This window comes from Kwoniella pini, chromosome 4 (assembly GCF_000512605.2).
Source record: "Kwoniella pini CBS 10737 chromosome 4, complete sequence".
In the NCBI taxonomy this organism is placed as follows: Eukaryota; Fungi; Basidiomycota; class Tremellomycetes; order Tremellales; family Cryptococcaceae; genus Kwoniella; species Kwoniella pini.
This window is the reverse complement of record NC_091719.1, coordinates 1,168,265-1,180,283: the sequence shown is the minus strand read 5'-3', so window position 1 is coordinate 1,180,283 and position 12,019 is coordinate 1,168,265. Positions and strand designations below refer to the sequence as shown.

General features: G+C 42.4%; 7 protein-coding genes across 7 annotated transcripts; 2 read left to right on the top strand and 5 right to left on the bottom strand.

Moving 5' to 3' along the window:
* Positions 1–107: 107 nt before the first annotated feature.
* I206_103459 (uncharacterized protein) lies at positions 108–1,265 on the bottom strand (the record flags this gene model as incomplete). Its single annotated transcript, XM_019153310.1, has 1 exon — positions 108–1,265. The coding sequence occupies one exon, from the start codon at positions 1,263–1,265 to the stop codon at positions 108–110; it is 1,158 nt and encodes a 385-aa protein (XP_019013471.1).
* A 366-nt stretch (positions 1,266–1,631) lies between these two features.
* I206_103458 (uncharacterized protein) lies at positions 1,632–2,594 on the bottom strand (the record flags this gene model as incomplete). Its single annotated transcript, XM_019153311.1, has 1 exon — positions 1,632–2,594. The coding sequence occupies one exon, from the start codon at positions 2,592–2,594 to the stop codon at positions 1,632–1,634; it is 963 nt and encodes a 320-aa protein (XP_019013472.1).
* Positions 2,595–3,491: 897 nt separating this feature from the next.
* On the bottom strand, positions 3,492–4,661 carry I206_103457 (uncharacterized protein; the record flags this gene model as incomplete). Its single annotated transcript, XM_019153312.1, has 6 exons — positions 3,492–3,763; positions 3,835–3,867; positions 3,933–4,022; positions 4,098–4,113; positions 4,191–4,452; positions 4,507–4,661. The coding sequence occupies 6 exons, from the start codon at positions 4,659–4,661 to the stop codon at positions 3,492–3,494; spliced, it is 828 nt and encodes a 275-aa protein (XP_019013473.1).
* A 42-nt stretch (positions 4,662–4,703) lies between these two features.
* On the bottom strand, positions 4,704–7,096 carry I206_103456 (uncharacterized protein; the record flags this gene model as incomplete). Its single annotated transcript, XM_070202769.1, has 11 exons — positions 4,704–4,827; positions 4,886–4,926; positions 4,992–5,094; positions 5,152–5,182; positions 5,235–5,380; positions 5,455–5,519; positions 5,597–6,027; positions 6,080–6,206; positions 6,305–6,378; positions 6,464–6,566; positions 6,656–7,096. 11 exons carry the CDS (start codon positions 7,094–7,096, stop codon positions 4,704–4,706), a joined length of 1,686 nt encoding a protein of 561 aa, XP_070058870.1.
* Positions 7,097–7,901: 805 nt separating this feature from the next.
* Positions 7,902–8,690, top strand: I206_103455 (uncharacterized protein; the record flags this gene model as incomplete). Its single annotated transcript, XM_019153314.1, has 1 exon — positions 7,902–8,690. One exon carries the CDS (start codon positions 7,902–7,904, stop codon positions 8,688–8,690), a length of 789 nt encoding a protein of 262 aa, XP_019013475.1.
* A 376-nt stretch (positions 8,691–9,066) lies between these two features.
* Positions 9,067–10,169, top strand: I206_103454 (uncharacterized protein; the record flags this gene model as incomplete). Its single annotated transcript, XM_019153315.1, has 2 exons — positions 9,067–9,996; positions 10,068–10,169. The coding sequence occupies 2 exons, from the start codon at positions 9,067–9,069 to the stop codon at positions 10,167–10,169; spliced, it is 1,032 nt and encodes a 343-aa protein (XP_019013476.1).
* A 537-nt stretch (positions 10,170–10,706) lies between these two features.
* On the bottom strand, positions 10,707–11,605 carry I206_103453 (60S ribosomal protein uL15; the record flags this gene model as incomplete). The annotated part of the gene is made up of 4 exons (XM_019153316.1): positions 10,707–10,817; positions 10,909–10,995; positions 11,083–11,172; positions 11,465–11,605. 4 exons carry the CDS (start codon positions 11,603–11,605, stop codon positions 10,707–10,709), a joined length of 429 nt encoding a protein of 142 aa, XP_019013477.1.
* Positions 11,606–12,019: the final 414 nt, after the last annotated feature.

Here is a 12,019-nt window from a genome sequence, read left to right as displayed (position 1 = left end):
ATGACGAGTTCCATGAAACCTCATATATTCATCGCTTACAGTCACATGAGAAGAAGCCTACCACGTCCGGCGTTGCTACAAATCAGTTAAAAACTCTTAGTACAACATCATATATTACATGTTACAGTCGTTGCTACCTTCCCTTTAACCCATATTTCCAGATTTGTCCGCTCCTCATCTGCATTCTGCTTGTACATTTTGAGTTCCAAAGTAGAAGGTACAGGTACTGGCCTTTTAAATTCAATTTCCATCCATCTCTTTTCATTTTTATCTGATACACTTTCTGATGTTAAATTTTTTGACACCTCATGTATAGCTTTTACTACAATGTGATTACCATGAGCAATTTTACTTTTAAATCCTAATAATTTAGCAGCTAAATTAAAAGTATGTATTGGATTATAATCTTTAGATAATTTAGACCATTTAATAGGTTCATCAATATTAATTTTAAAATTTCCAATATCTTTGAAATCTTCTTTAATCCTATCAGATTTGATAAGAGGTATGCTAGGTAAGGGAATAAAATGTTTATAAAATGTTAAAAATGTAAAAGATTGTTTAAATATTAATTTTGATTTTAAATTTAAATTTAAATTATTTTCAATTAATTTAATAATTATATTAAATTCCCAACCTCTTTTAACTTTTTTAACATTTTCATTTAATTTAGCTATAGTTTGAAATTCAATATTATTAATTTCATTAAAATTTTGAGATAATGATGATGATAATAATAATTGTTGAATTTTATAAAAATTAAATAATTCAAATTTATTTCTTACATTTACTGAACCTATTGGATCAATTTGACAATTAATTTTAGATAAAAGTAATAATAATGTAGGTTCTGTTAAAGATGATAATAATAATTGTAAATGATTTGAATTTTTGAAAATCATTTCTTCTGTCAAGTTGTTATTTGTTTTTGTATTTGATGAGATACATTTAACATATTGTTGAATATCTTGATTTGTAATTTTGAATGGCATATAAAGTGTGATATCCCCATTTTTTAATTTAAATGATCCATCTGATTCTTCTATAATATTTAATTTTGATCCTATACCTATTCTTCTTAATATACTTCTGATTATGTGATAAATCAATAATGCTGGTATTTTAATACCACTTAATTCTCTTGTTGAAAATGATATTTGCGTAAGTTTCGTTTTGGATAATAAAGGTGTAAGTTGAATTAAGTTTTTCACTGCGTAAAATACACTTGCCCACAGGACAAATCTAAATACCAGAAGCGCTAACATCATAGGCAAATGTGGACCCGTTCCACTTGTGATTAGTCAGAACCGATTTTGCTGTGTAGAATGATTCTTGAAAATATCGCTTGCAGAAAAGGTGAATTCAAACACCCCCTGTACACCATACAATGTAGAATACAACATAACACAGCAGGTGGAGGTCAAATGATGTCATCCTCCTCGAGAACGCCAAAGCCGAATTTTTATTCGGCTAGTGCTATATACACAAGCATGCATAGATCAGTATGAACAGAAAAGAGAAATTGATCATATATGAATTGATACTAAATCAGATATTATGAAAGATAAATGAGCAGTATGAAGGCGACGAGCCCTAGCGAGATCAGATTCGAGATGCCGGTAATCAACGCATCAATAACCATTAGGATAATCTTCTGAGCCCCCAGGAGGATATTGTTGAGCCAGTTGCTGAGGAGGGACAGAGTCATGGTTCGTAAGGAGGGCGGGTTCTTCAGGCGCTGGCAAATCGTTAAGCCAAGACAGATCATCATTTTCACCGGGATTGGCAGAATCTTGTAGTTGTTTTTGAGCCGGAAGTGATTGGTGTCTCGAGTTGTATTCTCTTTCAAATTTAGACCACCAGTTGTTGTCGGTTAGATTTGGGTTTGTATTGGACTGAGCGTGAGATAACTGAGCAGGGAAAGGTCCGCCATGTACGGTTGATGGTCCTCCGGTGGATTCTTTGACGGTGGTCCAAGTTGAAAAGGTGTTTGCGTATTCTTGAAGAACTTGACCCTGTTGATATGTAGGATTTGCCCATTCAACTGTAACTGTAACCGTGTTTCCCCTTGAAGCTATAGTAGCGGTGATATCTCGGTCGGAAGGTTTCATTACAAAAGCGTCGAAAAACTTGAAGGGTTGACAATTCTGGGCCCGATCATCCATCTTGGAATTACACACAGATACCAGATGATAAGAAGTTACGCAATCACATCCTTTAGTGGACTTCGGAGGTCGAAACGCTTGTAGTCGTTGCCACGTCACATCGAGGAGGAAATCTTTGAAATGTGCCCGGGTTTGTGGGCTCCACTGCGATTGGTTTTTCTTATACAGATCCGAGGTAGCGCAGGAGAGGTAGTGTGGTCTCGTTTTAATTGGGTTAGCAGAATCTGTGTTGGTCTCTTCCACTTCATCCCATGATTGTTTACATCTAGAGTAGGGTCGCCAGATCTCCAAGCTGGTCTTGGGAACCCCACGAACTTGCCCTTCTACAAACGTCAAAGTGCCAGAAACGTTTACAGCGATGTCCGGCTCAAAAGTGTGTCGGGAGAGCCCGATGAGTTTTGTAAAGTCTTCTGCAATGAGGGCTGCCATGTTTATAATGAATCTCAGTTACAATTGAGGGTAAACGAAGCAGTTTCTGTTGACGTGAATGGTTGCTTAGGTCGTCCAGCGCAATGCCATAAGAGATGTAATGAATGAAAATATCAGAATTGCTAGAATGTATGACGCTTTATATACTTCGGAATTGCAAATCTCTTGGACGTCAACCCCGGTCATGACGGACGATGACATTCATCCCTCGGTTCTCGTTGAAAGGAGTGGGACAAAGGGAAAGCCAGAGTCAATGACGAGAGACTCGAAAATTGACTCGATAGTGCTGATTTGCAAACCGATATCATTCAATATTGCAAATTGTGAAAGCTCGCTCGGCAATCTTTTATTCTTCGATTGTACAATTTGCGATAATTTTGGCCCATATTTTGTCCTGGCAAGGAAGATCCATGTCATGCAAATTTGCAATCGCCAGTTGAAGCAATAGCCAAAGATGGCCAAAGTGGAGATAAAGGGTTGCGGATCAAATATGACGTCTCGCACGATATGCGTTGAGAGTGGGGAACTGATGTCATACAGTGGTTCTCTCGTTGTGCAATGGATCAGATGTTGTGAAGTAGCCAGAGCGAGCTTATGAGTAAATCTCGAGTAACAGATGGTGACGTACTTTCAGCTGAATCAGATCATCAAATACGTCATAAGAGAAGTATCGGTGGGGGAAATGAGCTTGATAACAGATGTAATCGGCTTTGCTGCTCTTGCGTGAGGCTCGAAGCAGAAGATGGTGGCATTTCTCATGTGTGCAGGGTTTCAGCTTGAAGTCTGCTGTAGATGAAGTCATTCAATGCAGGATGTTATACGGATAAAATTGATGACCTGCTTTTTTGAGCGGCTAGGCTCCAATCTGTAAATAGAAACAAACGTCATAGAGTCGTATTAAGCCACCTTACGCGTACGATTTAGACTATGCCATATCCTTTTACCCATTGTTCCACGCTTCATCCTCTTTTCCTCGGATACATGCTCGAATTGCGATATGATGTAGTTCCTTTCGGCATGAGAAGCGGATTCCAAGGCTTTGACACCATGATACAATTTTGTGGCTTCGATTTGCGTTATATTCGAACCATCATCCGAGCAAGATGCTACCATGCCTTTTACTGAGTCGGATATCAACGAATTCGCACCTGCAAGTGGTAAAGACCAGGCTATTAGGCATGGTGGAAGATTGTCAGTGACTTACACTGACAGAATCATCTGTCGATTAGAGGACCCTTACCATTCATGATTCCTTGCGCTACGCCTTTCGCAACTTTTACAAGTCAAGCATCAATGTTCAGGTCATACCTGACTCGATTCTACATGGCAGCGACTCACTAGCAGTACTTTGCGAAGATGTGCCTTTCGCTTTAGCATCTTGAGCAGCTTTGACCGGAGTTGTTACTATTCCGGTTATTCCATCGTACACTGTCAGAGGGTCAAGGTCAGCGCACCTATGAACCGGCAGATATGTTTGAGAATTAAGTTCAGCTTTTCACTCACAACCATAAGCAAATGCCTGCAAGGAAACAGTTTCATGAGTTTTCAGATGTCAGCACACCTCTACAATCTACGCATGCTGAACCTTCGACTCACTTTCCCACCTTCCGCGAAGCCAGAACGAACGTCTTTGACTTGTCCCTTGACTCTAACATCATATCCGTAAAGACGAGGCAAATTGTGTAAACCTGTCGAAAATCCATCTAAGATCTTACTAGCTCCTACAAAAGGGAAAGCACTGATAGTCGTTAAACCTTTTTGCGGCTTAGTAACAAGATTCACAAGTCCTTCACCGAGATCTTGCGTTATATCCAATGCCGCATCTATTGTTCCGGTCATAGGATCATACGCCCGACGCCTTCTCAATTGTCAGGACATCTAATTTATTGGGGATGATCAAGAAGATACTTACGTTGTGCCATATTCCGCTGGACGTGCTGGAGTCAACGAACTAGATTTAATATGTCCACTACTGATCAATATTGCCGCTACCAAAGACGATAAACGAATACCATGTGATTCACACCACCACTCAGCTGCGAGATCGGGTCTAACAGCGCATCGCATCCGATCAAGGGGCAGATGTCGGTAGAAAGAATCAACCCCTCGCTAAACACCATCTTCCGATTGAATCCATTCCCCTAACCGGTGTGCTGCATCTAGTGATTCTTCCGATAAAGCTTCTTTGATGGCCGCGCACAGGTTGTAGACGTCAAGTTTGTCCGCCGGGATTCTGATATTCAAGGGATCAACACTCTCGTCACTTCAAGATCGGGTGAGTGAATACTGACGGTTCCGGACCCGCTCCTGCTCTGTGCACCATATTGCCCCACTACCAAAGGCAAACGCAGGAGATTCTCAGTTTACCGGACGGGTTGGGAAGTACAGGGCACCTACAAAGACTTGATCACCAAAGAACGGGACAACAATAGTGGGACGGCCATTTGCGAGACCGATAGCCGTTGTACCAGCACCTCCATGATGACAAACAGCTGAAACGCTAAGAGAGAGGTGAATAATCCTTCTTGGGTATCGTGGTGCAATCAATTGAGCTCACTGCTTGAAAAGCCAATCGTGAGGGACGTTACCTAAACTCATGTCAGGAGTTCACACTATTGGATCATGCGTGACGAAACTCACCTAGTAAAAAGACATTGTCCGAACTCTTGGTAGCCCCAAGGCCTGCCCATCCAGCGCTGACAAGAGCACGCGCACCCGCTTTATTTACAGCACCAAGTATGATTTCCGTCATCTTTTTGGGGTCTTTCACTGGCACAGATCCGAAACTACTCGCAGGTATAGGCAATATTTCAGTCAGCATTATTTACATAATCGCTTACAAACATCAATGCCAAATCACCCAATATATATTGGAGGCGGACCCGATTCAAGAAATCTTGCAAGATCAACAGGTGGAGTGTAATTCTATGAAGAGAATTCTGATCAGCTACACGAGCCTTTGGTTCCCTACATATAGTAAGACAAGGCACAGCTCCACATACCGTTGATAGATCCAGGAAGTAAAATCCGCTAACATCAATATTGGATTTCCAATCTTTTGGTTTCGGAATCAGTGCAGGTGACCAGCAATATGTATAAGGGATCTTCAGCCTATGAACAACACCGGTACCTGAATGCGCAGATAGAGGTAGAAGACCTAGTGTCTTTTTCCTGAAATTGTTGATGACTCTTTGAAGACCCAGCCAGGTCAAATGATCTGCTAATGCGTAAGAAACATAATTTGAGGTGTGAGAGTCAGGCTTTTCAATGTCACTAACGTTACTTTTGCCTTTCGAATTGATATGGAGATCAACGAGAGGGTGAGGAAAAGCTGTTGTTGGAGACCATGGCATAGCTAATCCAGTGAAACATGAGCTGTGAGTGCTGCAGGAAGCCGCAGGTTGGGACGTAGTAAATGACATGTGCAAGGGGACTACTCAGACGCCTGTCAGCTGTGGTCTACATCTCCCTCTTCTAGCACTCACTGCCTAGCGCTTCAGCTACGTGGATATGCCCGAAGCAAGGTGGATTCGCAATGATAGCATTGGCTGAGAAGGGTATCTGCGTATCCAAATCGGGGAAGACGCAAGCTCTGAATGTTCCAGATAGAATCTAAAAGCAGATAAAAGACCGTAAGCCTCAGCAACGGGTATAGCAAGACCTAATACAGTTCATTAGGATGAAGCGGTTCGAGTTGATCGGAAACGTACCTCTTTGAGCATTTTGGTATTCTTTCCAACATCTCCACTTTTCAAGCTCTTCCACCCAGGTATCAAGCCCGGATCTAGATTTCACATCGAGATTCAGCTTTTCCGAGCAGACAATGTTCGAAAGTCGTATACGAGCCTATACGCCAAACAAAAGCTCACTCTTCACCATGTAAGCCATCAATTCTCTAGGATCCCCACCTATATCGAAGAATTCAACTTTTCTACCAGAAGCTTCACGAACGAAATCACGAAACTCCTTGTGCTGAAAAATAAAATAGATTTTAACAACATATGAGTACGAACATTTCCTGAATCAGATACTCCAATCAGTATAAATTCTTGATGACTCACAGTTCCTAGCCTCACTCGATGCCCGTCTTCCGCCAATTTCATTCCTAAAGCGATATACGGTTGAACGTCCCCTCTGGAGCCCACTATCAGTATCAAAATGTTCAATCGCGGTGGTTTGATTGGGGAATCTGTTGGAGTTGAGGCCATTGAGTCACGTTCGCCTTCTCCCGTCACCTGCGATTCTGTTTCATCTTCCAAATGCTCTCCTACTAAGCCTCTGATTTCCTGTTCATTCAGATCTAGCTTCAGCTTTCTCGTCCATTTTTCGAAATGCGCCTTCAATAGAAGGTCTCCATATGCGAAATCTGCCTCCTCGTCGTCTTCCTTTGAGTCATTGACGTCATCGAGTACGATTGAAGAGCGTGGTCTTGATGATCCTGCTTCAGGTAAAGTCTCATCAATCAAGGAGTAGGGCGGAGCGGGTACCAGGTTATTGGACATTCCAGCGGTTTTATTGCTTCTTTCTCAATTAGTTAATTTCGACAGGTACAATGCAGAGAGTGGCATCGAAGTTGATATCTGTCAATGTAGATGGGAAACATCTCATACATTGACATATTGATCTGGAGCTAATGAGTTTTGTATAAGAAGCATGTGATGATATACTTCGTCTTAGTTGACCTTTGATGATTGCGGCGTGGTAATGACCGAAGGTAGCGGTGACCGTCACGCGCAAAATCCGTCGCCGCCGAGAGCCCGTGCCCCTTCGGAAATTCCGATGGTATACTGCTGCATCGAATTGTGAGCTCCTGGGTAGATTGTTTTCAAAAATGATGTCATATCAAACATGGCCTTCCTCAACACCTTCAAGACTGCCTGTGGTACGAGGACTCGACATTCTGGCGGGCAGTCAGATTGTACTTTGAAAGGTGGTCACCACATTCTGGCCTTCGCTCTGGGTCAATGGGATTGGTAACGGAAAGTCGGCGCACATACCTTTGCTCACTTTACGCCGCGCATCTCACACTCTCTGACGAATTGCAAAATAGAGCGAACAATGCGCTCCACAAGTACCAGATGACTCGGTTTCGGTAGCTCTGCTTCCCCCTTTTATTATGATTATACTACAAAACCTCGAAGCATTTGCTGACAAGCAAGATGATGAACCTCTTGGGCTTTCTTGATGTTGCCTTGAGAAGCGTAAACCTTATATAAATCAAATATCAGTGTATCCCTGATTGAGATAGCTGAGACCCTCTCTGTATCAGCTCCTTTTCTTCACAAATTCAAATCTTATTGAACAGAAATGGCAGAACTTATAGCTCTGGGAGGAGATCAAGACCTTGAAGATCTCAGCTGGATGGACGATACTTTCCAAGAGCATATAGCGGACATTCGAGACCTCTTCGCAGCAAATAATTACAATCAACCGGAAGCTGTTAAACTTCACTGTGACGGTCAACCGTCAGCCGACAGAATCAATCTCTTTCAAATGCTCTCAAAATCGAAAGGACAAGAAAACCATCAGGTCTCCAGAGAAAGCGAGGCCAAGGCGACCATCTCAGAAGGCGAACCGAACCAAGAAGAAGATCGATCACATAGATTAGGAAATAGTCTTTTAGCTCTGCAGCGACTAAGTGAAGCAATACCCGGTGTCCCATCTTCGACAATAAGTAACTTTAAACAGAAGAGCCAAACTCAACTACGAGAGTCCGAAACAGAAATCAAGAACGTGATACCCGACACATCGGCGACAGGTCCTCATGACGCCTCTCACTGTACTCCCAGTATTGCTGTGAAAGTCTTGCAGTCAACTTCTCGGGAAAATCAAAACAGCTCACCAACGAAACACTGCACCAATCCGGTCTCATTGCAAGTCGAGATGTCAATCATTCTCGAATTTGCCAAATTACAATCGAACCATGAATTCCGAACGTTGGCTTTCAATTTCGTAGCACAGCAAATGGCAGCAGCGAGAAGAGGTTTGACGTATCAACGATACTTAACATTAAAAATCGCGGAGAAGCGGGCTCAGCAGAATGTGTTTCTTCGTAGATCCCAAAATGAGAAGAGGTCGGATAAAGCAGACTTATAACAGGCTCACAGATGGAGGCTAACTTAAGGGAAACAGTCCATATACGCGATATATCACTGCATAAAATATGATTTTTACTCATAGATGGACTCGGTAGACTGATCTGCTCAAACGAACTTGTATGAACCGAGAGAGATCTCATTATCCGTCCGATTGAGCACGGATCTTTCATCGATCCGGGCTTGCATATGATAGCGACATTACGTGTGTGATGACACTTGTATTCGCGTATTCTGATTATTTCATCTCAGATATCTCTCCTCTTGATCTCATCATACTCTGCCATCACTGCCGACGAAGCCAGAACCCTCATTCTTGCATCTTGACCGGGCTTGTATTCTTGATGATGCGGTCCTCTAGTGCGAGCCCGGAACCAATGGAAATCGACGAAGAGTCTGTGATTCCTGTATCTGCAAGTCTTGTTCCTCCCCCAGAATCTGTTGGTCAACTCCCTTCAAGTCTTCTTACAACGCAGCGAGTCTCCAATACCGACGAGAGCCTCATCGACATTGAAGATGATCTGGCGTCAAACTTGGTCTCTTTGGCTGTCGATTGGCGGCCGATAGCTCCAAACATTTCATTTATTTCCAATGATCACACACAAGCTCCTCAATCCATCAAGTCAGAAATCTCACTCGAACATTTTCATCCATATATCGACTTCTTCCAGTCGACGTCTTCTATGCAAGTCAGCTCTACATGTGCATCACCTGCTCCAACTTCTTCATACTACCTAGACGATAAATTCGTCGATCCTTCGAATTACATCTTACCTATCACCCAGAAGCCGGAAGATAGATCGAAATACCTTGATCCTCGTATCCCTACAGATATATTTTGGAATTTCGTTGGGGAACGACAAGTAGCATGGGCTAAAGAAAGGAGAGAAAAGAAGAAACGACTTACGGATATCTATAGTTCATATGATGGAAGATCATCGTGCCTTCAATCAAATAGTAATGAATCAGAAAATGAGGACTGTGTTGACCCCGTTTTTAAAGTCCCCGCAACCATCGTTAGAGACGAAAAGGCCTTTATTTACCCCTCTCCTAAGGAGAAATCGTTATATGCAGATCGAATATCTTACGAGGGTATCGAATTAATCGATAGAAAATCAGATAAAACTTCAAGTCCGACGTCAAAAGGACGAAGAACGACAAGAAAGCATACTAAGGGAGTAGTAGATCGAAAGATTATCAATAAATTGATAAGAAGTACAAAAGCATATAATAAGGAAAAACAACGCATTGATAATGCCAGAAAACATCAATCTAAGAAAATCAATGATCTTGCTTTATTTTGTGCAGTGAGTTAACTTCCGATAGTAGTGGGTCAATATGAACAGTTATACTAATATCAATTTTTCTGATATGCTAGAAAATCAGTAATGATAAGAAGTTGAAAGATGTCGTATCCCTTTCTCATCGTCTCAAAAGACTAAAGGTAACGCCTGAACGAACAAGATACGCAGATTATTAGGCCTGAGATCGCGCGGGGTCTTCGCTGTGCAGAGAGCCAGGACAATAAAGATGTTCATGTACATCTTGATACGTCTTATGTGAGAACCAACAATTGTACAATCGAATGACATGTCATCAGCGATACCCAAGAGGTTAGTTAACGAGAGCCTGTCAGCCTAGATAAATCATCAATCGAGCCTGAAAAGCCTTGAGGACAGACTGGGAATATATTCGTGAGATTTAGTGTGTCCAAAGTTGCACGCCTTGAAGAGAGGCCCAGAATGACGATTGAGCAGATCGCAAGGATATCCCGTTAGACGTGCAGCAAATCTCCCCCTCAACTTCCTTTTTCGCCTTCTCAGCCCTAAATCCATCGAAAGATCCGCTGTAACTCAGGTGCCGTCGAATTGATGTCGGCCAGATATCTCAACCTGTGAACGACAGGTTGCCGATTCTTGATAAATGTCATGTATCATGTACACGTTGCATGCCTTGGCTGCAACATCCACGTCCCTGAAGAAACCCACATCCAAAGCAATCATTCTATTTGATCCACTTATGCGACGAGCTTGACGACACCACCAGCTTCCTTAATCTTCTCTTCAGCCAACTTTGAGACGAATCGGGTCTTGACAATGAATGGTTGGTTGACTCGACCTTTACCGAGCTGCGATGGGATAGAACATTTAGCATACACCCATATGTGATACAAGATAATTGTTTTGCAAAATATGCCGAGTGACAGAGTTGAGACTCACGAGCTTGAATTTTCCAAGGTGGACAAGGTCAATAACTGGGACGGTGCCCGAAGGAGCATCGACCTTAGCTTCTGGGAGGGAGATGAGCTATTACAAAGAAGGAAATAGAATCATCAGTATCAATATTCCTCATTCTATCCTCGACCTATTCAACAATCTGTTAAACCAACTCACTTTGTCGAGGTTGATGGTGGGTTTGTGGTAGTGGTTTTTCAAGAGATGGTAGTGTCTCATACCAACTTTACCGAAGTAACCTGGATGGTACTGTTATTCAATGAAAAGTCAGCATTTGATCTAAAATATTTAGTCCATCTTCTAATCTGTGGCCCTTCATCTCCATGAGTATCCTCCATGGCTTGACTATCTGTCCCGAGTCCATTTCCTTTGCTCTACTATACATTGCGTTTCCATGAACTCTAATAGCAAGTGTGTTGCTGCCCTAATATCCATATTCTCCTTCTGCTGTTTCCCATGTCCTCGACCCGTCACTGCAGCGAAATCCAAGTCCCTTCCATCCCATTCCACTGCACTGCAAGAACCCAAACGCATGACTAACCTTATCGAAGTTAGTTCTGTGGTGGTGTTGACCACCAGCAAGACCTCTACCACCGGGATGCTTTCTGTGTTTTCCGACACGACCGTGACCGGCAGAAACGTGACCTCTGTGCTTTCGGGTGTTGGAGAATCGGGTAGGCATCTGAGCAAGTGCGTTGAATGAGTATTGGTACGAGCGTTGTTGGTATGAGGATGATATGTGTGTGACTTACTTTGACCTTTTTTTTTGAGGGATGAAGAAGAAGACCTAAAACCCAAGCAAGATTTGATGATTTCAACAAAGTCTGCAGACAACGTTACACCTCCAATACCGAGTAGCAACAATTGGTAGAATGGCAGTACTAACTGTTACAGTCGGAAGGTGCCATGCCATGCAGACTGATTATGCAAATCTGCGTATAGTGAGCGGGTATACCAGGGGCGAAGTGATCGGATACATCAATGTGGCAGCAACACAACCTGGGTTAAAACAGCGTATCGGCGTTAAAGAACGCCTTAAGCGACTTCTTCGGGCACTTGTATTTATCGGTTCACTTGAATAAATTCTGGATTGTCT